Source organism: Daldinia childiae, assembly GCF_008694065.1.
Source record: "Daldinia childiae strain JS-1345 chromosome Unknown Scaffold6, whole genome shotgun sequence".
In the NCBI taxonomy this organism is placed as follows: domain Eukaryota; kingdom Fungi; phylum Ascomycota; class Sordariomycetes; order Xylariales; family Hypoxylaceae; genus Daldinia; species Daldinia childiae.
In genome coordinates, this window is record NW_022984647.1 from 1,048,365 (window position 1) to 1,072,533 (window position 24,169).

The 24,169-nt window shown below is 45.9% G+C and overlaps 5 protein-coding genes across 5 annotated transcripts; 3 read left to right on the forward strand and 2 right to left on the reverse strand.

Annotated features, from left to right (window-relative positions):
- Positions 1 to 54: 54 nt before the first annotated feature.
- On the reverse strand, positions 55 to 1,710 carry GL218_06203 (uncharacterized protein; the record flags this gene model as incomplete). The annotated part of the gene is made up of 2 exons (XM_033582906.1): positions 55 to 1,580; positions 1,656 to 1,710. 2 exons carry the CDS (start codon positions 1,708 to 1,710, stop codon positions 55 to 57), a joined length of 1,581 nt encoding a protein of 526 aa, XP_033433872.1.
- Positions 1,711 to 2,627: 917 nt separating this feature from the next.
- On the forward strand, positions 2,628 to 6,345 carry GL218_06204 (Kinesin-like protein bimC; the record flags this gene model as incomplete). The annotated part of the gene is made up of 3 exons (XM_033582907.1): positions 2,628 to 3,143; positions 3,197 to 5,350; positions 5,404 to 6,345. 3 exons carry the CDS (start codon positions 2,628 to 2,630, stop codon positions 6,343 to 6,345), a joined length of 3,612 nt encoding a protein of 1,203 aa, XP_033433873.1.
- A 1,658-nt stretch (positions 6,346 to 8,003) lies between these two features.
- Positions 8,004 to 8,375, forward strand: GL218_06205 (uncharacterized protein; the record flags this gene model as incomplete). Its single annotated transcript, XM_033582908.1, has 1 exon — positions 8,004 to 8,375. The coding sequence occupies one exon, from the start codon at positions 8,004 to 8,006 to the stop codon at positions 8,373 to 8,375; it is 372 nt and encodes a 123-aa protein (XP_033433874.1).
- A 1,979-nt stretch (positions 8,376 to 10,354) lies between these two features.
- GL218_06206 (Isoleucine-tRNA ligase) lies at positions 10,355 to 13,405 on the reverse strand (the record flags this gene model as incomplete). Its single annotated transcript, XM_033582909.1, has 4 exons — positions 10,355 to 10,814; positions 10,869 to 13,029; positions 13,104 to 13,306; positions 13,356 to 13,405. 4 exons carry the CDS (start codon positions 13,403 to 13,405, stop codon positions 10,355 to 10,357), a joined length of 2,874 nt encoding a protein of 957 aa, XP_033433875.1.
- Positions 13,406 to 13,809: 404 nt separating this feature from the next.
- Positions 13,810 to 14,933, forward strand: GL218_06207 (uncharacterized protein; the record flags this gene model as incomplete). The annotated part of the gene is made up of 2 exons (XM_033582910.1): positions 13,810 to 14,044; positions 14,197 to 14,933. 2 exons carry the CDS (start codon positions 13,810 to 13,812, stop codon positions 14,931 to 14,933), a joined length of 972 nt encoding a protein of 323 aa, XP_033433876.1.
- Positions 14,934 to 24,169: the final 9,236 nt, after the last annotated feature.

Genomic DNA, 24,169 nt, shown 5'->3' on the forward strand with positions numbered 1-24,169 from the left:
TACCCAAAGAAAATGAAAGGACAACCACAAACTCCAATGCTCAAGCCCATGAATCTAATAAACCGTAACCGCGCTCACAAACCCATTCTTCAATACCTCAAAAACCATCCCAGGGAATCCATACAACGTAGTTGTAGAATCTTCGTTTCCGTCAAACTTCTTCGCTGCCACTCCCCCACTACTATCTTCCCAGCCCCCTAAAAACTCACAACTGCTTCCAGGGCTATCTCCCCATCCACGATTTAGGACCATACCTCGTTGACGCCTCTTGGCATCCTCCTCGGACGGGTATGTGCTCTTCCATTCTTTCCTTAGCCGCTCTTCAATCTCATCAAACGGCGTTTCGGAGTCTATAACGTCATCTGCGTTCTCCGTCGCAAGATACTGAATTTCCCAACGGCAACGGCGATGCCTATTGAATGGGTACGATCCAGGCACATTCGCGTGGAGTACCATTTTGGTAGCCACCAGCCGATCCGCTGTAGCACTCTTGAACGAGTTCGCTCCGGGCACCTCCTTCCCTTTCAACGCAGCGATTTGGGATGGAGGTGTACGCGAAGGAGGTTGAGGTGGCGATACTAGGATATCAAACCCCAGATAGAAATAATTGTAAAAGCATTCGCCTGATACGTTACCCACGATCTCATCTTCGATTGCCTCGTCTTCGGAGTCATCCGATCCGGTGTGTGCCGAAGATTGATCAGTATCGGTCAGATCATCTGGACGCCTATATTCACCGCCGTTCGATCTAGATCGGCTATGACTTGCGGTACGAGTCTTGTGGATATACATCCTTTGGTCATTCTTCCGATATATAGCATCGGGTGGTCCCAGCTCTGCTACTAGGTCTTGGGGTGTGGTCTCCCCTAAATTAATCCATACTGACATGTTGGTCCATTTCCTGAACAACTGAAGCCTACCACCGCCATGTATCTTGACTAGGGAGACTTCATCAGGAACGACCTCTTTACTCTTATTAAACACAAACGCCGACTTGACGCTTGGGAGAATCTCGTCCCACAGAGTCTCACGGGCATGAGCCCAGGATTTCCCACTGAATATCGCAACAGAAATAGCCGTCTGGCTTACAGGTGAAGAGAGCAAAGAGACGACGTCCTTATTCGGAGAGTAAGCCGACTTCGGCAAGGGAAAACTAAATGCTACCCCAGGATAGGACAGTATATAGGTGCCCATGGCATTTCCGTGACCCGAATCCGCAGGAGGGATATATTCTCCAGCATACGTTGGACCAAATAGGCGGTGGTAGATGTTCTTAAATGCCGGACCGGCTGTTCCATCTCCGCCTAACCTAGGGGATCCTACTACTCCTTGGGAAGTTACGGGCTTAGCGATATCCTTGTCCTGATAGGTGATACGATTTTTGGTAAAGTCGATAATCTCGACGAGGCGAAGCCGCTGTTCGGGACCATCGAATCGTAATCGTATACCGTTCGCGGGAAGGCTGACAGTGACGGGTTCACCAACAGGGTTGGTAGCAGAGTAGGCAAGGTCTAATTTGGGGTAACGCTGCGGTTCAGCCTTTAGTCGCGTGAGGATATCGTGGAGCGAAGCACCGAGAACTGGAGAAGAGATGATTAGTACCTTCATCAGTTTATCAATAACAATATACGATATCAACTAGATTAGATACTTACCGAGAAAACCTAGGCCAACACTAGGGTGAAGAGCCGCGGTAAATAGCGACGACATATTGAAATTGAATCTAATAGGGCCCAGTGAGAATAAAATGTGTCAGGGAGTGCGATGAAATATCAGCTACTAGACTTAAGTCAAGTAAATAATTAGCTACGTCAAACCGGCTCCAGGTATCTCCATAAAGAGCAGAGCCGATATGGTCAAGATGTATATGATGATTACATGTATGATAGATATATGATTGCCTCAAGTCAAGCCGCTTGGCTCGAAAGGCTACAAGCGCAAAGGGGGGATAATTGTCAGATGCAGAAGATGCAAGAGATGGATCAGATGCGCTGGGACGTCATTTGATATGGATCGTACATGATACATGGTACCTCAATGCACAGGTCAGGCACGCTGCAACATACGCCTATGAGGTACCTAGGTAGCATTAGCCTTGCATTACCTCAGCTAAGGTAGTTGGTGGGCTTTACACTATCTGGCTTTCATCCTACCCCGCCCAACATTATCTAGCTTATCTAAGCTCTATCAATGGATGTATGATTGTTGTCCCAGCAACAGCATTAGGCGCATATTCCAGGTTAAGTAATGTATTGATACTTTAAGTGGGTCTCTCAATAACATTAGCGGAAAGCACAGACTTCGCAGAATACAACATCATGTCGCGTCTCTCTTCCTTGCACAATTATTGACCGAACTTAACTTCTATGTACAAACCCTATACGTCCCACTTCCCACCGTACACCTTATCCTCATGCAAAGCCGAAGATCTTATTCCGTCACACAAGTTCTATCTCTTTAGCAAATTAATCAATTCTTCAATATCACCCATGAGCTATTATCTCTTCCCTTGTCAAATCACCTACTTCGCTTTGCTCTGTGTTAACGCAGCTCAACCTTATTTGTTAGCTTAAAATACCAGCTTATATCCAATATCCCACTAAATCAAATTACGACAGACAGCCGCGATGCAGGGCCGCTCTTATAGGAGCGAAAGGCCCCCTACGGCTTCTAGCACTCGCCCTAGTACTTCTGCTTCTGCTCGTTCTGGAACTACTTCTTCTTCTGCCCGCTCCGGTATTCGACAACCCACGAATAGAACTCCGTCGCTTCGAAACCAAGCCCTTCATCATCATGCTGCCGTCGCTGGAAGAATTCCCAGGAATGCAGCACCTTCGCCAGCCGACTCGTTATCATCTGCTGCCACCTTAGGTGCTAAACGTAAGGAGCGCGATTACGAGATAGAAGCGGGCGCAGAGACGAATATCGACGTTGTTGTAAGATGCCGAGGACGTAATGATCGAGAGGTGCGAGAGAACAGTGCCGTCGTGGTCTCTACCGAGGGTGTGAAGGGTAAATTGGTCGAATTATCTATGGGTCCAAGTGCCTTGAGCAATAAGACCTATAACTTTGACCGTGTCTTCTCCCAAGCTGCCGATCAGAGCGTGCTATATGATGATGTCGTCAAACCCATACTCGAAGAGGTATGTCGCGTGAGCTAATAATTTGTTCAAACACCCAGCTAACTCCCACCTAGATGCTTGGTGGATACAATTGCACTATATTCGCTTATGGTCAAACCGGTACTGGCAAAACATATACCATGTCTGGTGACATGAACACTACCTTGGGTCTTCTTTCTGACGATGCCGGAATCATCCCGCGAGTCTTACACTCGCTCTTCCACAAATTAGATGCAGAGAATACCGATAGCTTTGTCAAATGCTCCTTTATTGAGCTGTACAACGAGGAACTTCGGGACTTAATCTCTGTCGAAGAAACTGCTAAACTAAAAATATTCGACGACGCGTCTCGAAGAGGTCACGCCACTACAGTTGTCCAGGGCATGCAAGAGACACACATCAAAAACGCCGCAGAGGGTATCAAGCTCTTGCAGGATGGTAGTCTGAAGCGACAAGTGGCGGCGACCAAATGCAACGACCTGAGTAGTCGAAGCCATACCGTGTTTACTATCACGGCATGTGTTAAGGAAACCGAAGATGGTGCCGAGTACGTCAGTGCTGGAAAGTTAAATCTCGTGGATCTTGCCGGTAGCGAGAATATTCAGCGTTCCGGGGCCGAGAATAAGAGAGCTGCGGAGGCTGGTTTAATCAACAAAAGTTTGCTTACTCTCGGGCGCGTTATCAACGCGCTAGTTGACCACAGTTCACATATCCCATATCGAGAATCTAAATTGACCAGACTACTACAAGACTCTCTAGGTGGCCGTACGAAGACCTGCATCATCGCCACCATCTCACCAGCGAAGAGCAATCTTGAAGAGACCATATCGACTCTCGACTATGCCTTTAGAGCAAAGAACATCCGAAATAAGCCCCAGACCAATCAGAGAATCAATAAAGAAACCCTTCTTAAAGAATTTACAAATGAGATCGAGCGACTACGAAGCGAGTTGATCGTGACCCGTCAACGAAATGGCGTCTACTTATCCAATGAGAGTTACGAAGGAATGACTGCTGAGAGCGAATCTCGTAGAATTCGAAATGAGGAGCAGGCCGCCAAAATTGAAACCCTCGAATCCAACCTACGAAATAAAGTCCAGGAACTCCTCTCCTTAACTTCCAGTTTCATGGGCTTGAAGAAGGACCACGATGCTACTAAGGCCCAACTTGACGAGACGAAGGGGGTTCTCGATCAAACCGAGTTAGTGCTGGAGGCGGCCCGCAAGAGTCTTGCCGAAGAAGCCCACCTACGTAAGGCACATCAGAGGACCGAAGAGCAGATGCAGATGATTGGTGGAGAGCTTATCACTACAATTCATAAGACTGTCAAAGACGTCGGTAGTCTACATGCCAAGAACAAAAGAAAATCGGATCTCCAATCTTTAAACCGGATGAATTGGAGGACAGCTCAAGGCGAGGTATCGGACGTGACTTCATTAGTAGAAGGCCGCGTGGAAGAGTTTCGTAATGAGCAACAGCAACATATATCGAGTATTTCGGAGCGGATGCATTCATTCGTACAGGGCGAACTACAGAAATTGACCACCACCCAATCATTCCTCGATCAGAACCTAGAGCTCTTCGCCCAATCTAAGAGAGAATTAATTCAACAGAAGGAAAATTCTAAAGAAGAGATGGATGAAATACTCGAAGAGATCAAAGAAGTCCGGGACCACATCAAAGAAAAGGTGGGCGAGAGCCTTCAGGCTATTGCGACAGCAGCCGAACGAATATCCCAGGATGTCCTCAGCGAACTGGGGGTTTTCCATAATCAGCTGCACACATCATATTCTTCGCTTGGTAAGGACTTCAAGTCCATATTTGAAGAGTTGTTAAAACACATCACTTCCCAAAAGAAAGAGTCGGACAATCTCCGGGAGCAACTTCACCAGGCGAGCAATACTATCATCCAAACGAACACTGCTATCTCGACACAGCTGCAAAAAGTCGTCAACGAAGAGCGGAGACAAGCGGCTGAGGAACGACAGAATCTCCTAGCGCAGATCACAAGCCTCATCAATTCCCAAGCTGAAATTCAGGAATCGCGTCTGGCAAACAAGGCTGTTTCTATACAGCAGAGTGTGCAAGGCAATAGTACTGCGCTAGAAAGCAGCATGGCGCAATATTCGCAGGGGATGGATAATTGGAACGAGAAAGAAACCAAACTTCTTGATGAAGTTGCCAATTCTCGGGAAACCTTGAAAACTAAGCTCAAGGATGATTGGACAGTAAGACACCCCTTCAAATTCTTCTACCGGTAGCATCACTAACAGTATAACAGATTGCAAACATACATAGCACTTCAATACAGGACACAACCAAGTCAGTACATGCCGAGACAGTGCGAGTTGTCGACGAACAAATGAAGGATCTTCATGAGCAGATGACGTCCCTTGACGACTTCGTTTCTCGTGCTCGTTCGCAAAATGCACTACATCACGACGATCACGCGGACTCGGTGGAGAGCTTATCTAGTACCGTCAAAAGTTCATACGGAAATATCGCCAACCATTTCAAGAGTACCTATTCTAGGGTCCAAACCCTTGGCTCGGAGATGGAGATTGATGTTATCAATGCGCAAAACTCCATGGAACCCCTTTCGGAAAGTCTTTGCCAGCCTCTGTCTGATCTTCGGGAAGATATAAACAGTACAGTTCTCCAAGAATACCAACCGACTGGGGATACACCCCGGAAGACGACTTATGAATACCCTTCAGAGCTTCCATATACTAGGCCGCACGAAGCACTACTTAGAGAGTTAAATGGCGAGCCGTCACCCAGTAAAGCTAAAGTCTTTTCCGACTCTGATCCGAGTTTGTCAGAAAACAGATCTCCATCTAGACCTTTCTCGTCAGATACCGCGTTCCCACTGTCGGAACGCGATCAGAACCCTTTATCAATGAGTTTACGAGAGGTGCACCCAAACCTTAATCTTAACGCGACAGGCGCGATCAGTCTTGATGCCCGCGCCAACGCCACAGTCCATAGGTTCGGAGCTAACGTCGGCCCAGGGGTAATGGATACGGTCGCGAACACAGACGGAGATTTCACGATGCCCGTATTTAAGAAGAGCAGGACGACACGATCATCAAAAGTGAGTAAGCAGTCGATGCCTGCCGAAGGGCGCGAAAATATACCCCTACTCTCATCGGTGGTCCCTGGAGGTGGTAGAGAGATATTCGCGCAAAGTATCTCAAGAAGGAAGAGCCCAAGGCTGAACTAGAGAGCATGACGAATAAATGCTTTTGGAATTTAATCATTGGGTGGCAGATGGTCAGTGCAAAAATTGCTGCGGCAATTTGGAAGTGATAGGCGTTTGAATTATAGGAGTTAGATAGGAGTCAAATAGTAGCAGCGAAGTGGACGTGCGGATTTGTTTTCTGCGTTACGGAAAGGGTCATGGCTTGATATATTCTCTTTGGAGCTTTCTCTCCTGTCTTGGTTCATCAACACGGCTAGTATACTAGATACCCCTTGACTCTTGACTGCCCTTGTTTAGAATAGGAACAAGAATTATATTTTTTCAACTTAGGTACCTTAGGTGCTATACTCTTGTCTCACTTATGGTTATTTCATTGAGGTTAGAGTTTTCGCTACGCCCAACTATTCATGATGCTATTCACGTCTTAGCACATTTAAAATTCATCGGACAGGTACTAATGACAGACTATTCCTGAAGCCTAATAGATCCGACCACTACTCTTGCTATCACTGCCATCTCCTACCTCCTACCTAAGGAAAAAATCTTCAAATTATTTCCAAAGTTTAGAGAGCACGGTCTCACCTATGTCCGTACCCTTCCATTATATAAAAGTCGCCTTACCGTCCGTCCCTATGTCCAGACTTGATCGAAACATTTATGTTTTATTTCTCATCCATACCTAGGTACCTACCTTTCTACCACACAATACAGCACAAACGATGCGATTATCTTAGACATCTTAGACGACTCCTCTAACAGCAATGGCCTTCCATCCACCGTTGGGTCGCTTGCCGATGCCCCTGCTTCCCACTTTCACTGGTCCTTCTCACCATCCGGACCCAGAGATAGCAAATCCTAACTGTAATGATATCATGAATTGTGTTGTGTGCGGTGGCATATGCGTCCCAACAGTAAGTCGCCTTAAATCCCGGAAATATAAATATATTTCTTTTGCACGGAAAAGGGAAGGATTCTCTAATTTGATTCTCTAGGTCCCAAACGCGCTTGGCAGACATGTCAACGAACGAAGTTGGATGCACCCGTGGCTCGTCAAGGCGGAAAATGGCTTTTTAAAGCGGCGTGTAGATCCTCAAACCGCGAAAGAATCTCGTTTTCAAGAGCCGGACCCAGTCAGGCTTTTTCAAGTTTGGAGATTCCGCGGCGGCGGAAGTGGTTTCGATCTCCAAGAAGGAGGGTCGGTTTCAGTCGACACCAGGCACTCAGCGATGTATATCCCAATTCATCATGCTTGCTTTGGCCTAGCTGAGAGGTTTTGCCAATTTCGGTCCAGCAGCGATCTTCACTTCACCAAGTTCTCCCGGGGCAGCAATGAATATGGGATCCCCTCTCGCATCGGTCAATTCTACGAAATCTGGATGCAGCGCGCTTGGATGGCCCGCCAGTGGAGTAGAGGGGTCCTCCAATTACCGATTGAAGAGTCAAGTAACTACCTTTGTTGTTTGTTCACGATCCATCTGAATACGTATAAGACTTACGTCGACCATTGCAGGCCATGGACACCCGTTCAAGAAGCTAATCCCTCTGGCAATAAAATGATAACGACACCAATCATCCTAAAACACTTGCTACGCCTTCCCAGGCACTTTAGCATGCCGGGCCCAGCATATCAAGGTGTACGGCACAGGGTGACAGAATCTCTACCCGTCGAGATTCAAGATATGATCACCGAGAAATTAAAACCATTCTACTACCTTAATCGTGAACAACTCGTCTGCACGCGCATATTGCCGTCCAAGTGGTGGATGGAGGAGCTGCTAAGCGGTAGATTAATCCCGTGGCTGTTCGATATCGACGAGAGATATCTGTTCAAAGTAGACAAGAAGTTCAGAGCTGAAACACCCGGCGAGCCCTTCAACATTATAAGAGACTTGGACTGGGAGCTGCTTTGCCGCCAGCTAGGCCAGAACGACTTGTTTGAGCCGGGCGGCATCCTGCACGGAGAGAAAGAACTCGAGAACCGCTGGCGTATCTGGCGTCTTCTCGACCGCGCGGTCTTCGTTCCTAACTTACCGGATGGACCTCGTTCTTAACGCAGACTCTTCGTCTCGTAACACCAATCTAATCATCTCAATAAGCGGATATACTTTGATTGATCAAAAAGATCAGCGTCCGCGCTGCGATAACCTTTAATCCACGGCATCGATTATATCACTCTCCGGCGAGAATTCCTCTTCTAGTAATATCTCCAACTGTCTATTTAACGACATTATCATTGGGCAAAATATCTACCGCGCTCAGCCGATTTAGCAATACACGAATATATCCGGCAAGGCTGCATCTACAACAAGTTGGCGCTGATGCTCGATTTCTCATCATCATCACATTTACTACACTCTGAATCCATTGCAGATCCTTTTTTTTCATACTTTTCCTTTTATCAATAAATTGGCGGCATAATTCATGTATATTTTACCTCCTCGTTGGTCAACCCCCTCTCTTTCATCTAGAGTATTCTTCTTTTCTATACTGGCCTCATTGTAGTATTCACCTCGAATACTTACGGTGTTCGGGCTACCGCCCTTAATATTCTATCCGAGCTACTATTATATCTTATATTTTACATGTTTACAAAAGGTTTGATGCGAGAAGGATTATGATTCGATGAATACTCGGCATCGCTAGTCGATATTCCTAGATGTGTTTTATATTTTATCCATATCATTTATATGTAGAATAGCAACAGTATCTTGTTAGGTTAGGCTCTTCAATTAATCGTTCTTATTAATTTTGATAAAAGGGGGAGGGGAGATCCAGATTCTCCATTGTACTCTCCTCCTCTATTGCATTTGAAACGACAAGCACTTATTCTTCTACTTTATTGAACAACTTCTCCAGGAAGACATCTGGAGGAAGTAGTACATATACAAAAATTGTATTCCCGCGTGCATCCCACTTATCGTTTGCATGTTCATTACTCCTTTTGAGTCCAATAATAATATACCATAACTCTACTCCAAATCCTCTACGTCCGACTGTTGAGCGCCCTGTATCCTTTTTCGAATCCCGATATTTTGGTTATCATCGGGTCCTAGGCCAACTACTTCGTTCTCCACCCCCTGTTCTTTAATATGCTCAACGCAATTCTCAGCATTTAACCGCTTTGCTTCCTCTATTATATCTGCTAATTCGCCGTTCGATGCATACGCAAAAATCGACCACGGGTCCTTAAGCTTCAAATATTTTGTTGACATCATAAAGGCAATCAAGACTCCCAAAACAACAAGCGTATGAGCAACAGCAAGGACGCTCACCACAATAAAACCCACCCACCTAACCGGCATTGAAACCTTTACCCAGCTTATCATCTCAGCATCAGTAGAGATGTCAAAGGTCTGTAGCTGGTTATAGTAAAGTGGCTGATAAATCATTGTAATAAAAGCTTGGGCTACCAAAGCAGGACGGCCAGTGGTTTGTAGAAAGGTTTGAAGTACCTTGACATAGACGGGGTGTATGAGGCCCCCAGTCTGGCAGTGTGTACAGTCGCACCACTCACGGACTAATATATTATTAGCAACCAACATAATAGCAAGAGATTCGGGATATTTACACGATTTCATCCAGGATTCGTGATAAGGCGTGCTTGTAACATGCCTGTCAGTCGGGTTTTCAGGAGGAGTAGGAAGTATGCTTTGCGTTTTTGAGGCCATAGCAAGTATGAAGGTGACTGACTATAAACTCTGAGTTTATTTGACACTGAAGATATCAAATACGAAGTTTTCCCCAATAAGCAACATTACATAGGAAGGATTTTAAAAGAAAGATAAGACGAGGCAATATATTAAGTAGCGATATGGTAATGGTAAATAAATTGAGTCAAGTAACTCGACATACAGCTCCGCCACTCTGCTCTCTAGGACTTCCAAAGCTACATTGGATGAGAAAAGCCACTTCATCATCAAGGGGTTACACAGCTAGGGAGGTAGGAACTATAGGGCAAGCTACCTAACACTTGGAGATCTTTGCCTATGTATTCATCACAATTAATAGGATATAGCTAATTTACAGTATACTAACTCGCCACCGCATCCTCACACCGCCCGCACAGGCTATCTTCCTTTGGTGAAACATATCGCCAGCATCGGGGACATTTGGCATGTTTCGGGGGCAGTACCACCACCGTCCCTTTAATCCCACCCACTTCGAACTCCCGAGTATAGGTCCACTCGGTCTCTAGTGGGGACTTGGTATTAATTGCGACGGACGAAACAACGAACATGCTTTCCAGTTCGTCTGCGTAGGATTCTAACACCCTCTGTATCTGGATATCGGGAACCTCGACAAAAACATTGCTCTGCAGAGACGAACCCAGGACCTTGTCGCTCCTGGCAGCTTCGAGGGTTGACTTGACAGCGGTATGGACCGACATAAGCACCGGGATATCTTTCCGCAGTGTGGTTAAGTCGCGGGTGAGGCGGTTAGGTTCAATAATGGGATTGCTGTAGAGTTGGTGAAATGGATGAGTCAAAGACCTATATATTTTACTATTAGCATGGTGCAAATACGAGGAATTTGGTCGGACCTACGAGTCTTCTTTCATCCAATCTGGGCGGTGATCCCACGCTTCTTCAACGAGCAGTGGTGTCACTGGTGTCAGCATCCTCAGAAGCCCGGTGAGTAAAGGCTCAATGACACCTCCGCCATCACCACAATATAGCCGGTCTTTTAGAGATTCGAGATAGAAGGCGGAGAGATCGTTTGTTATCCACCTGTTCAAGGCAGCGAATCCCTTATAAAATTCGTAGTTGTCAAACGCATTGCCCACTTCTTGCATCGTGTCTTGTAGTTGTAGGATGGCAATATGATCTGTCGCGGTCAGAGGTGCTGTTCGAGCAGATTTGTGCACGGATCCAAGAAGCATCTTTACGATGGTACGGTATTTGATCAGCGCAGTATGAATAGCACTTAGCACGGGAGTTCCGATAGCAACATCATGCGTATAATCACTACTTGCAACCCACAATCTTAGAGCATCGGGGCCCATAGCGTCGTAAGCGGGTTGTCCTTGGGGTGCCGTGTTTCCCTTTTTCCGTTTGATTGGCGGCAAGAGGGTACCATCCATAACTTGTTGAGGTTCGATGATATTCCCTAGCGACTTGGACATCTTTTTTCCAGCTTGGTCGAGCGTAAATCCATGAGTGATTAACTGTTTAAAAGGAGCACTTTTCTCAAAGCTGGTGTCTACCTGGGTTCCTGCGGCAATTCGTGTAAGGAGACTAGATTGGAACCAACCGCGATGCTGGTCGGAACCTTCGAGATAAACATCTGCGCGACCTGGCATCATCGTCCAACTACTTCCGCTATCAAACCATACATCCATGGTATCGGTCCCGCGTCGGTATTCCCCCTTTCCCTTTAGAGAGGACGGAATCCAAACTTCATCGTCAGGGGCATCTGACCACCAAGCCTGAGTTCCTCGTTGATGAATAACAGATATAATGTGTTCGACCACTTCCCCATTCATCACAGCCGAACCCGCTTCGTCATACAAAGACGGGATCGGAACACCCCAAGCTCGCTGTCGTGATATACACCACTCACTTCGGCCTTGGACAAAGCTCTCAAGACGCTTTCTACCAGACTCTGGGATAAATCGAACGTCACTGAGAGCTGCAAGGGCTTCTTGCTTAATAGATCCAACGTCGGCAAACCATTGCTCGGTAGCCCGAATAATTACCGGTTTCTTTGTCCTCCAGTCATATGGATACTTATGTTGGTGTCTTTCTACCCATAAAACGTCCCCGTGAGGCTTAAGAAGATCGAGAACGTTTCGGCCCCCGCCCTCATTTACAGAAGGGGCAGACTGAAGTAGTTCAGGAGAATCAGGGAAAGCATCTGAAGTAAATCTTCCTTGGTCGTCAATGGGAGCTACCACGTCTATATCGAGTTTCCGACAGACTTCGTAATCATCGAACCCGTGGCCTGGTGCAAGATGTACGAGTCCCGACCCCGAGTCTGCTGATACGAAATCTGCGTGTATAAGAGGTTGAAGAGGAGCATCCTTTCCACGAAGCCGATTGGTATACTTTAAAGCCGTTAATTGCGCGCCTTCGAAGGTCCCAAGTACTTCGACATCCTCAGCGCCAATCTTAGACGCAAGAGTATCAAGACGACTCTTAGCAACCAGCAGAGCATCATTCCCATAACGAACAATACAATATTCTAGTTTATCCTCTACAGCGATAGCCCTGTTTGCTGGTAATGTCCATGGAGTAGTGGTCCATATTACGGCGTATAGCTGTCCCGGAACGTTGTCCCGCACACTTTCAAATTCCGAAAGCTTCTTCCAATCTTCCGTTATAGGGAATCTAACCCAAGCCGCATGTGATATATGATCGTCGCGGTACTCCAACTCTGCCTCGGCAAGGGCAGTCCCTGATGAAGGTGACCAGTAGACTGGTTTGAATCTGCGATAAATCAAGCCCTTCTTAACCATCTGCTGAAATAGGCGGAGTTGCCGGATCTCGAACGTCGCATCCATCGTAGTCCATCTTTGGTCCCAATCACCCATAACCCCGTAGGATCTAAAGCTCTTCATTTGCTTCAGAACCGTATTGGAAGCTAGGTTTCGAGCTGACTTTCGAACTTCAACGGGCCCAAGTTTCGACCCCTGAGATCTCTCGAGAGCTTTCAGCTCAATAGGAAGTCCATGGCAATCCCATCCTGGAGTATATTCCACTCTTCGGCCTATATATATACCCTAAGTTAAGTTCCACGTTACTTAAAAGTATGATATATGTTTTGCCTATACTCTTGCTGACCTTGTTGTATTTTGACCCTTAGAATCATATCCTTGAGGATCTTATTTAAGGCGTGGCCAACATGGAGATCACCATTAGCATAAGGAGGGCCATCATGAATTACGAAAGTATTATCGGAAGGGCGATTAAGCCTCTGCCATTCATATAGATCATCGGCGCATCGTTGAATATACAACTCCCGTAATCTAGGGAGAGGTCTCGGACTGGCCCACGGTCAGCTCGAGCATGAGAATTTCAGAATAATTAACATACGGGAACTTAGAGTTCGGCAATCTCAAAGTTGTAGACCATGATTTCTGCATGATAATATCAAGTTCATTGTCTTAGTTTAAAAACTAAGAGTGATATATTAACAATACATGAGCATATCGTATCATAAAATTTAATGCATTTGACTTTTATTTCTTTGAAGCTTTCCTAAGAATTATTGGTGCAAACACTTATCGATAAAGCTTAAGCCACCACTAATTGATCAAGCAAGGCCGAATAGCTTTGATCCAATTAAATCATGCCCTAGATTATTTGAGCCTCAGCCACATATGCAAGGCACTCAAATTCAGTGTCTATGTAGATCATTATCGATAAAGAGAGTGATCTCATAATCATTGCATCCTACAATTCGTTATGTTTAGGAGGTACCTAAACTAATTGGAATCCTCCAAATGCACGAATTTATATCGCGAAATGCGTCACGATCCATCCCGCTATGGCGCCCATTCGCCGATATCTCCGCATAACCAAATATTCAGTCCTTGAATGTCGCATATACCTTGATAATCCTGCACTCGTCCACACTTGGCTCCTTAACCCGAGGAATCCCGTACTGCCAAGAGTCATCGAGAGCGTGAGGCCGCTTGTATTACCTAAATTACGTGAAGAGCGAGAAAGAAGTCGAAAGCGAAGTACCAAGAAGAAGGGAATCAAGGATGTAGTGATAGAAGGTAAGTCACATACATGAATAGTTACCTATTCTATGTCATCACTACAAATTCCTAAACGTGTAGAATATACTGTACTTTATCCCTTACGCCACTCTGCAGTCCTTCTACTTCTAAAGATATACCACGTTCCCGCAGTTTGTAACACATTATAGATGATTTCGAGGTATCCATATTCCTCACCGAGACAGCTACCCGCCACGCGCTCCTCACAAAACATAAGCATTTCCATGATACTACGCAAACAAAGCTTACATCGAACTCGGGTCGTCTGATTGGTGAGACGAATGAGGTACCTGTCGACGTCGATGCTACAACAGAATTTGGTCCACTCATTAGACATGAGGAGAGCGACGATGAAGATACTGCTGCTACCTTGGCCGCGATTCCGGCGGTAGACGAAACTGCGGATACTAGCAGCGGCAGGCGACCCAAGCGCGGCCGTAGGAATACAGAAACAGACGCAGATCGCGACGTAAATGATGATCAAAACAATGATGTGGAGATTGTATCTGATAGCCAAGATGGTGAAGACGACAGCCTATTCGTCAATGATGAACCAAATGACGACGCTAGCACGCGGCCGCCACCAGCCAAGAGACGCAGAGGGGGAGCAGCAACGCCGGAGGGTGACAATGCCGAAGACGACGATGATAAGAAAAAACTGGCTATGGACATCTCGTACGAGGGATTTTCTATTTACGGACGCGTGCTGTGCCTCGTCGTCAAGCGCCGCGAAGGTAACATCGGCGCCGGCCCCCAACCTGCGGGACGCGGCAGGACGTCGGGTACGGGCGGAAGCCATGCGACGAAACATGGGGGCGGAGGCCAGGCCATGATGGAGAACTTCATCATATCTACCCAAGTACCGGCGGGCGCAGACATGTCGTGAACGGTGCCCACAACGGATTCGCGGCTGTCGCGGTAGCATTCATGCACGTCACCCTAATCCTAAAATTTGACCACGTGGGTTATAGAATCCAGTCGACCGCTGTAATTTTAATGAATATCTGCCAACACATATACGCAGTGGCTTACTAGATGCATGTGGTCGCATGTAGTTCCAGAGCGATCTATTCGATATACAATGTCATCTTGGAGATGGCAGATCACTCGATGCGGTGTGTATGTGGGCTTGAAACAGAGGCTGTAGAAACCATCCATTGATTGCCGGTCTTCAGGAAAAACAAACTCAGATCCTTCTGCGGTGCAACGCGAGCAAGGCATACACAATTTATTTTACCATGGGATCCGCAGGGTGGGATTCATCATCTTATGTCTCTGGAAGCATGAAGACTTCATAGACTTCGCACGTTGCCTCTATGTAGATACCTCTCTCTGCCACGTAGTATATGCAAGACTACACCAGCCCCTTTTTATGAGATAGACTAAGCAATCAAGACGCCGATTTAAAAACGACGCATTTTTGATGCAGAATACTATGCAGAATAGTATGCAGATAGCTTATAATGCTAAACTACACCGCTTATCTAGCCCCCAACCCCTATATGCCGTGATTTGAGGGTTTCCCTGTTTCTTCGAGTAGGAACTCCTATTAAGAGACAACATCGTTGAATTCTATTGGATTAGCTTTACTGTACGTAAGAGATTGGATCTGTAGGCCTCATACTCTTGAAGGTGGCGAAAGGTCATAGTCCTATGATTTGTTCTTGGAAGGAGGAAGAGAGTCATCGTGATCTAATAATTATTTGTTTCCCGGCATTTGAAAAGGGGATTATTTTTAGACTATTGTACTCTACATAACAACAAAATTGTAAAATTAAGGCTGGAGTAGACTTAGTCTACAAAATTTTGAAAAGAGTAAGGTTCCTTGTGGCCGAACCAGAACTCCGGATCCAGTTTATACCCTCAACTTCAAATCGGAGTTGATGGCTTATAGGAGAGGCTCCCGTTTTCCGCACCTACAGGCAGAGTTCGACTTTAGCCTCGGTACAGGCTATCGTAATTGAGGATACAATATTTTTTAGGTAATTAGAATAAGATATACCGCTAATTAGAACTGGAAGCTAAAAGTTAAGACTGTTGAATATGCCATCGTAGACTATAGACTATAGACTATAAGTTATTTGGAGATAAAATAGTCATTTGATTTGTATACATCAAAAAGGAACTAATTGTAAAAGTCTTAACAGCCCCTATTGTTTCCCTATTTCCGCAACTCCGGAGCGTTAACTAACCAAAGTGATGACAGTGTTCGGTGTTTGATTTTAATTTCAATTGCCACGCAGAACTAAACTCACAAAAACAAGGGTAATGTATAATCAGCCATAAGAGAATTAAATCTGTTCATTTTTAGAACTTACTAAGACGTTTATCCTTACTTACATCCTATTCGTCAATGGCTTAAAGGGGGACTACTGTGGTAATATAAGCGGTGCATTGCAGGCCTGCACCAACGTACATACGGTGAAGAATAATTGGACGAGCACATTAGAGTACATTGGCTCAAGTTTAAACATACCTCTCAAGGAGAGAACTATACCAACTTAGTATTACCAATGGTAGGTGGTTAATACAAATCATGATTTGATTTTTATAACTAGGTAGCTTTAACGAACAATATTGTACATGAGGAGTGTCAATAATATATGCGCCGAATCAAGCCTTTCCAAAATGCAGTTATTTCTCAACCTCTTAATGCAGAAACCACAGTATGCAGGACTATGTATGCGACGTATCGATTTACGAACAACTATTTTAAGCTTCTCAATCTAGCGCTGGGTATGTACGCATATGAACGCCCAAATTGCGACGTGGTTAGCAAATACCTACTACGTACCTACATGAGGTAGAGTTAGGTAGATAGGTATATATGGAGGTAGGCAGCAAACAGGGCGGTCGCCTTTACGGCCTACAGCTCCATCCGGTCTCCACGATATCCCCGCAGTCCGGCCGTCTCGGCGGCCGATGTTTGTCTCGTGCCTCAGGTTTCCGTGTTTGTCCGGAGAACACAGGCTAGGAGATACTCGTGAGAGGGTTACCTTTATCTATTTGCGGGATCTCTACCTAGGTTGGGGAGGGGAGGGGAGGGAAAGAGAGGGGGGGTGCTGCCATCGCATCGTTCGTACCCAGCGCCAAACGAATCCCTCGCCGCAGCCCCAGAACCCCGGACGGACCTGGTCCTAGGCTCCCGTAAATCGGATACGCGTATCCCGGTTGCGGCGGAGTGCATACGGAAGGCGGCTACTGGAGATATTTCTGAGTCACCCCCACCCCCCGTAAGCGCTCTTCTACTCTGAGTTAGTAGGTGTAAACGGAGTCAGCAAACAACAGCTTGGTGAAGATTGTACCTGGTTGCGCGCGTTAATATGCTCGGTTCTCCGTTACTCCATTATCCCCGTTCAGAGGAGACTATAGAACAAACGCGCGTAAGCCATATTGTTTATGCGCATTCCACTTGCAATGTTGTAAGCAAGGTTAGGTTAGGTAGTCTGGGCGTGGCGTTTAGATGCTTACGGGTTGAGTTGGGCTGGATTAGCACCAGTGTGTTTGTATGTATGTCGGTAGGTACATTCAAATAGGTTAAAGCAACTGATTCGTCAGCCTTCTTCGTTTGTGTGCGGCAAACCCCCTGGGTTCTACTCAGCCTGTCTGCACTGCTACGTAAGATATCTGTAAGTACAGTACATAATTATTTTCTTTTTCCTTTCTCGCCCAGTTGTTACTAGGATCAAGTCCGCTGAGTTAGGGATTCCTCGGGAATTACGGGGATTTTTTATCTTTTTTCTTTTCTTTTCTGACGACATATTTTTCTCATTTATTATGACCCAGCTATCGGATATTGCAGCCAGGGTTTGCATTAGCAGGACAGGGTCTAATAACACCGATGCTACGAGGTGGTGTTCGTCAGCTGACGATAGAGAAATTTATCTAAGGGAACTTCGGCTCCGTCGGTGTTTCACTAGCTAAGTTGCTCAATCCCCAGAAGGATATACTCCGCGTGTATGGATATGAGTAGGTAAGGGAAGAGAGGAAGAAAGTGGAGGGAAAGTGGAGGTATCACCACATCAGTCTCAACGGTGCCGTGCCGTACCGTCTTTTACCCACCCTCTTCTACATAGTCTTACAACTATCATCATCTTTGCCCCTCTGCCCTGACTGATGTGACACACATAAGTGTGGGTAGCGCGGGAGAGATGTTCCTTGGGAGAGCCTGTTATTGGAGGATCGGGGATAGATCGAGACACGGGATTGGTCGAGGGAGGATATCGAACCCTCTCCGTCATCACGGCTGATATCCCCTCATCGAGCTTATCTGGCTGCATTTTCAGGTCCAGCCTGCCCAGCCAGCCCAGCCCAAGTCACATACCATTGGGACTGTGCCGCCAGGGACACGTGTGTCGCGAGATTGCAGATCACGACGCTTGGCAACCCAGAGCGTCGGATTCCCTCGGCAGGCTTCGCCTTTCGGGCTCCTTATTCCCCCTCTACTTCCTTTACTCCCCTCATCACAGACCATGGTGCGATCCCACATCGGCCTTACATTCCGTGTCGTATGATAACGAGACTTGGGGTCCGCGCCGATCATGTACCCGGATAGTATTTGTTATTGAACTTTCAAATACGACGGTGGCTTGTTCAGCCACTTAGCATCTTGCAGCTACAACTATTATTACTCCGTAACGCATGTGTGACTGCGTATGTGTTGCACTATTGCTAAACAACCCCCACTGCTACTATTATGTTCCCTTTGATGCGATAATAGAGTGCTGCCCACCACTTCATATTAGTTATGGAGGGGTCGATCGTCGTTGACCTAATTCGTACCTGTCAGACCGACTCTTGTTAATAGAATTGATGGAGTTAATGGACTAAAGCTCCCGCTTATCCGTCCTTGGTCGGTTTTAGTGGCCGCGTGACCAGAACAGAAGGGGTTGGCGCATAGCCAAGCTACCTAGGAATGGGTAATTTCGTGCGAGAAAAAGGTATAACGGGTCTTTGTTTTTAGAGCTTTGTTTAATGCCAATATCGTTAGCAGTTAGAGATCTTATGGTCCGTGCTGGCCAGGGCTAACGATTGTGGTTCGAGTCCTTGTACCTGTCAGACGTGATAGAATTGGAATTCCCAGCGAAGTTGACGCCACACTAAGACAAGTCGATACCTCGCATATCCCCCACAATCCTGGCCTTATACGGTAATATCATGGGCAGATCAATGGTTTCGCGGTACACCAACTCCGAGACATTGGAAAAGAGGGTGTGCTCGGATTACCTCTTCTTTCCTTTCTCGAGCCTAGTAGTAGTTGGCAACCATAAGACCTGGATAATGGCTTGAGGGACGCGCATGCCTTTCTATCTGCTACGCGGGAGCATTTCTGGAAGAAGACTAGTAGTTTCATGGATAAATTCGATAATTACTAACTACCTATCAATACCGTTATAGATCATTACAATTATAGGTAAGCAATAACATCATCGCGGGCGACGACGGGGTTGCAGATGTACCAGGGTCACGCACAAACAATTATTAAGCCTCCTTGCGACAGTTAAAGTGTAAGATGCCATCATGTGCGGGCCAGCTTTATACATACCCAGCATCGCTTAAGGGTAGGTTCGGCAATGCATGGTTGTATCGACTTCCCGTGTCGAAGAAGGCTCGCTTACTCACTTGTCTGTATGTACGATATGTGGTAAGCATGCACTTGTATGATTCCCATCGTGACCGATGATCAGACCACCTCGTTCGTCGCAACTTATTCGTATGCTCGGACCACCTATTGGACGAGGAAATGATGGATGTTCAGGGGAGATATCTCACAGCCCCCCTGTCTCCCACGTGGGAGATGAGTGATATCGCGGGGGAAAGATGTCTGCATGGTGGTCTGTTCTCAGGTCTAAGTGAATCACGTATCTGATGAGCTATTGATGTTTCAAAGCCGGGTGATCAACACTCCTCTATTGGCCGATCAGTAAACCCGAACTCAAGTAGTTCAGCTGGTTATGTGTAAGTACATGTTTATAAATGTACTTAACTACATACATATCGATCTTACGTCTGGAGATCCGTAGCATCCGCAATGGTAAATCCTATCTCGTTACGGTTTTCTCAATGGCTATGAATACCGACGGTCACTGCCAAGGAGCTGATTCCCTTCAGCTTAATATCTGGTGACCTTTGGTGTTTGTGATTGTAGCGGTGAGAATAGGCTGAGCCTTGGAATGACGAAATGTATTAGCCATTGATTGTTTCTATGCATATGCTGGAGCGACCTCGCAACTGTATCACCAACTGAGGAGATACGACGCTAGGGAATTTGCGAGTAGGAGATACGATAGACTGGAATCGCTGATGATGAGAGCTTGTGCTCAGACCCCCAAAGAGGAACAATCATCTGCAGCTAGAATCGGCATGCATGTCTGCAACACACCTACATCTACGGTGCATGGAAGACGGCAAACCTCTATCTCAGCCTTGGTGATACTTGCTAAAGCGTAGAGCCACCGCGCGGCGTGGCTTACCACGTTGGAGGTCCTACATACGCATGCATGAGACTAGGTATCCCAAATCCTCTTCACTTCATAAGGCTGTCATACCCCATTTCACGTGGTGGTATTGTACCTACCTATGGTAACTAAGCTTGTGCTCCGATAGGCTTAGTTAATCGATTGGAGAACGGTTGGGAGGAGTTTCGAAGGATTTAGGTGTGTAGGTATCCATGTATATAATCGAAGTTGATGAGTGAGATATATCCGAGCGCTTGCTGATCTGGCTGGTATGTAACTGCTATATTACAAATTTGCTGCGATTTTCGCGATTTTCGTAGCTATACCTCCTAACGGAAAAGATACTCAGATCGTGTCTTCAGCGAATACATACATGTGCTATAGAATATAATTCGGTGGAAGTCTCGAGGATTACTCCGAGATCGCCGGTTATCGACGAGCCGGTTCCTCCGTAGGTACCTTACGTCCCGACGAACGAAGGATCCGAATCGTGATTAGCCCATGGGAATACATACTCCAGCTTGTTAATTCCTAGTGATATCGCTAGACCCAATGCACCGGTAACTTACCTTACCTGCTCTGCCGAGTACCGTAGTAAGCTAAGGATTGGGCCTATGTGTATATATCGGATGACTATTATCGCAAGCTATGGACGACTTATCATTTATACTGATGCTATCTATATACATAGCTACACTAGATATTTAACAAGGTATTGGAACCTAGTGAGATATCTTAAACGAGTAACCTAGTCTATCGTCTGCCAAGAAACAAGGCATCTGTCCAACTATCCTTGTCACATTTAATTTTGATGCCTTGAAGAACGCGTATTACATAAAACTAACTAACCTACTTTCATCTTGGTTCAGCTGTCTAATCAGCTAATATGTCCAAAATTTCTGTCTAGAATTGGTGAAACGGTTACGCTAAGATTCAGAAGGGTGATATGGTGGAACCGGTGAAAGCCGCTACGTGGGACTGTGAGGTCACGAAAGAAAGGAGAAATGCCAAGACGATCGTGGAATTCTTCTAGAAGACGGTGAGAAGAACTTCGGTAGATTAGATTCCACTTTAATCAAACGAAGGCCAGCTTGGCCTCGAAGATCAAGGCCCTAACCCTGATAATCAACCCCCGGCCCTTATGGATCGGACTCGCCTCACCTTGGAATGCTGAATTCGTCCGACCACAAAGTGGAATTTATCGGGATGGGAAATTATTCACCGAAAAAGCGAGGCTTCTAGTCTACCTATGTATCAACTAGTAGATCCCAGCCTCAGCGACGATTTTTCCACTTTAGGGGTCTTCACGGATTCTAACGTTCATAACCTCGGCATATTTAATATATGCCCGTTCATTAAAGTCCTGTTAGCTCGTGTTATGAATGCCGAATATCTCTTATTCAAGTCTTATGTTTATCCTATACGAATGGGGTTTATCCCGCATCACTAGTTCTAATAATGTCTATTTTAAGATACAATAATGCTATGTAGCAATTATCAATAACGACGGCATCGTTACTGAGTTGCATATATTAAAACCTGGCGGGTGGGTTGTATCACGTATGTACTACTGCGTCAAGTTAACTGTAACATGTTGTAATACTCCCCCGTCGCATGAGAATCACGTTGATAGAATATCGGCAGCTCTACGTGTATCGACTTGTGATTATCAGGCCTCCATTTTTGAATCTGTCAAGGCAGTAGCATTCGAAGATTCTACATATACAAGACCCTGAAAGTTCAATATTCACGGATGATACTCGACAGGGGATTACGTATACTACGTATTGACGAAAGAGTATGGGGTACTTGTACATCACCATCATCAGCCCTGTGAGATGTCAAGGATAAAAGTTGGTGGCGTCGAAATACCAGCAACCCCATCTGCAGATGGATGATCCTAAGGTTATCGTTCCTAGCATTTTAGTCTACGGAACATCCACAGATGAGTGCCCGACGTAGCTCGGCGGTCAGCGAGTCCCCTCAACAGCGGCCTGCCGATTACCGTGTCTAAAACGAACCACAGCCAACACATCATGAGTCATCCCCTCAGGTTTGACCCAAACTTCTTTAACTTGGGCACGACAGCATCTCGGCCCCGTCTTCAAGCGCAAGTTTACTGTATGTATGTATATCAAACGATCATATAGCCAGTATACATACATATGCAAGATGCAGAAGGATTTTGACGAACTCTGACAGGGGGTCCATTGGTGTTTTCGTTTGCGCTACTCGCTCGTACTATCCGCTTCTCTCTGTTCTCGGAGAAGAAATTTCTTCACATGCCGGACGAAATCTACCTATGGGGCTAAAGCAAAACCACTAGATTTAACTCCGAACTATGAATCCATAGCGTTGCGGATCGTGATGAAGAATTATATATCAATGACATCAAAGTGATAGTTCAATTGGTATTGGGGAGTTTATAGTACAGGAACGTTGCGTGCGATAACTACATAACCTACTACCCCCTGTGTTCGCGAAAAACTACCCTTGATCTTAGGTGTCCTGGGTGCGTACCTGTGGTATGTATAGGTAGGTATATATTAGCTGAGAAGCCAGATAACACCCCGGTTCATTTGCTCGCTATCGCGATCTTGAAATTCAGCTCGGATTCACAAGCTGATTCACAAGCTATTATCTGATCGCGGGTGACTGGCGCGCTCTGAACTTTTTATTACGCGTCCGGACTCCGGACTGCCCGGGACTATGATAGAGCTAGTAGTATTAGACCGGCGACATATCTAAATCAGAAATTTTGACGATGCTGAGTGCGGAATTTAGGTAAGTGAATGAACGCCATGGCTAAGATAAAAAAAAAAAAAAAAAAAAAAAAAAAAAAGTAGCTTCTAATATTTGTAAATGTCAGACTTGTATCGCCGAGATCTGTCCCCATCTAGACCTTGCGGCGCCCCTAAGGATGATCGCCGGTGGCTGGCTGCTGTCATGATAAACTGGACTTTTGCTTCTTCTCCATTAATTGCCTAATGGGGGACAGAAGCTGTAACGAGCCGAACGAGTCTAGCACATAAATTCAGTTGAGCCAGAGGGATTAGGGCTGGAATGCAGGGGTTTTAGGCCAGCTTTTGTCAGATGTCGTTCAGGGTTTCGAGGCCAGCTGACCACTCCTTGCATGCTGATAAATGACGAGATTCAACTTGACGTCGCAAGTTACAGGCTCTCGGCATTCATCAAATTAGAAAAAAGCGATCTCCATCGCAGCACTAGGCCTTAACACTTACATACACCTACATGTTACATCCCATATTATCCAGCATTGTAATATCATAACACGAGTAGCACCGAAGGGTTATCGAACAACATCAGTTTGCGTGAAGACGATGCCAATTAACTCTTAACTTTGGAACTGCCGTCAGTTTAGCCCGGTTCAATTCTTAGTGGGTTGTCTGTGATAAGTTAATACTCGTTTAATACGAATATAACCGAACGCCATTTTTCTTATTTTTTATTTTTTACAGATTATTTTTTATGGTCTCTATTCACCGCAACGCCGTCGTTCGATACGTACACGGTTCGCCCGTAATGAGAGGATCCACCACCCCTGGCAGAGAAAAAAAAGCTTTGACTTGGATCGAAATCTTGTCCCCAACGTAATATCCCACAACGCGAAAATTCTGTTAAGATTGTTCGTGACGTTTGTGGA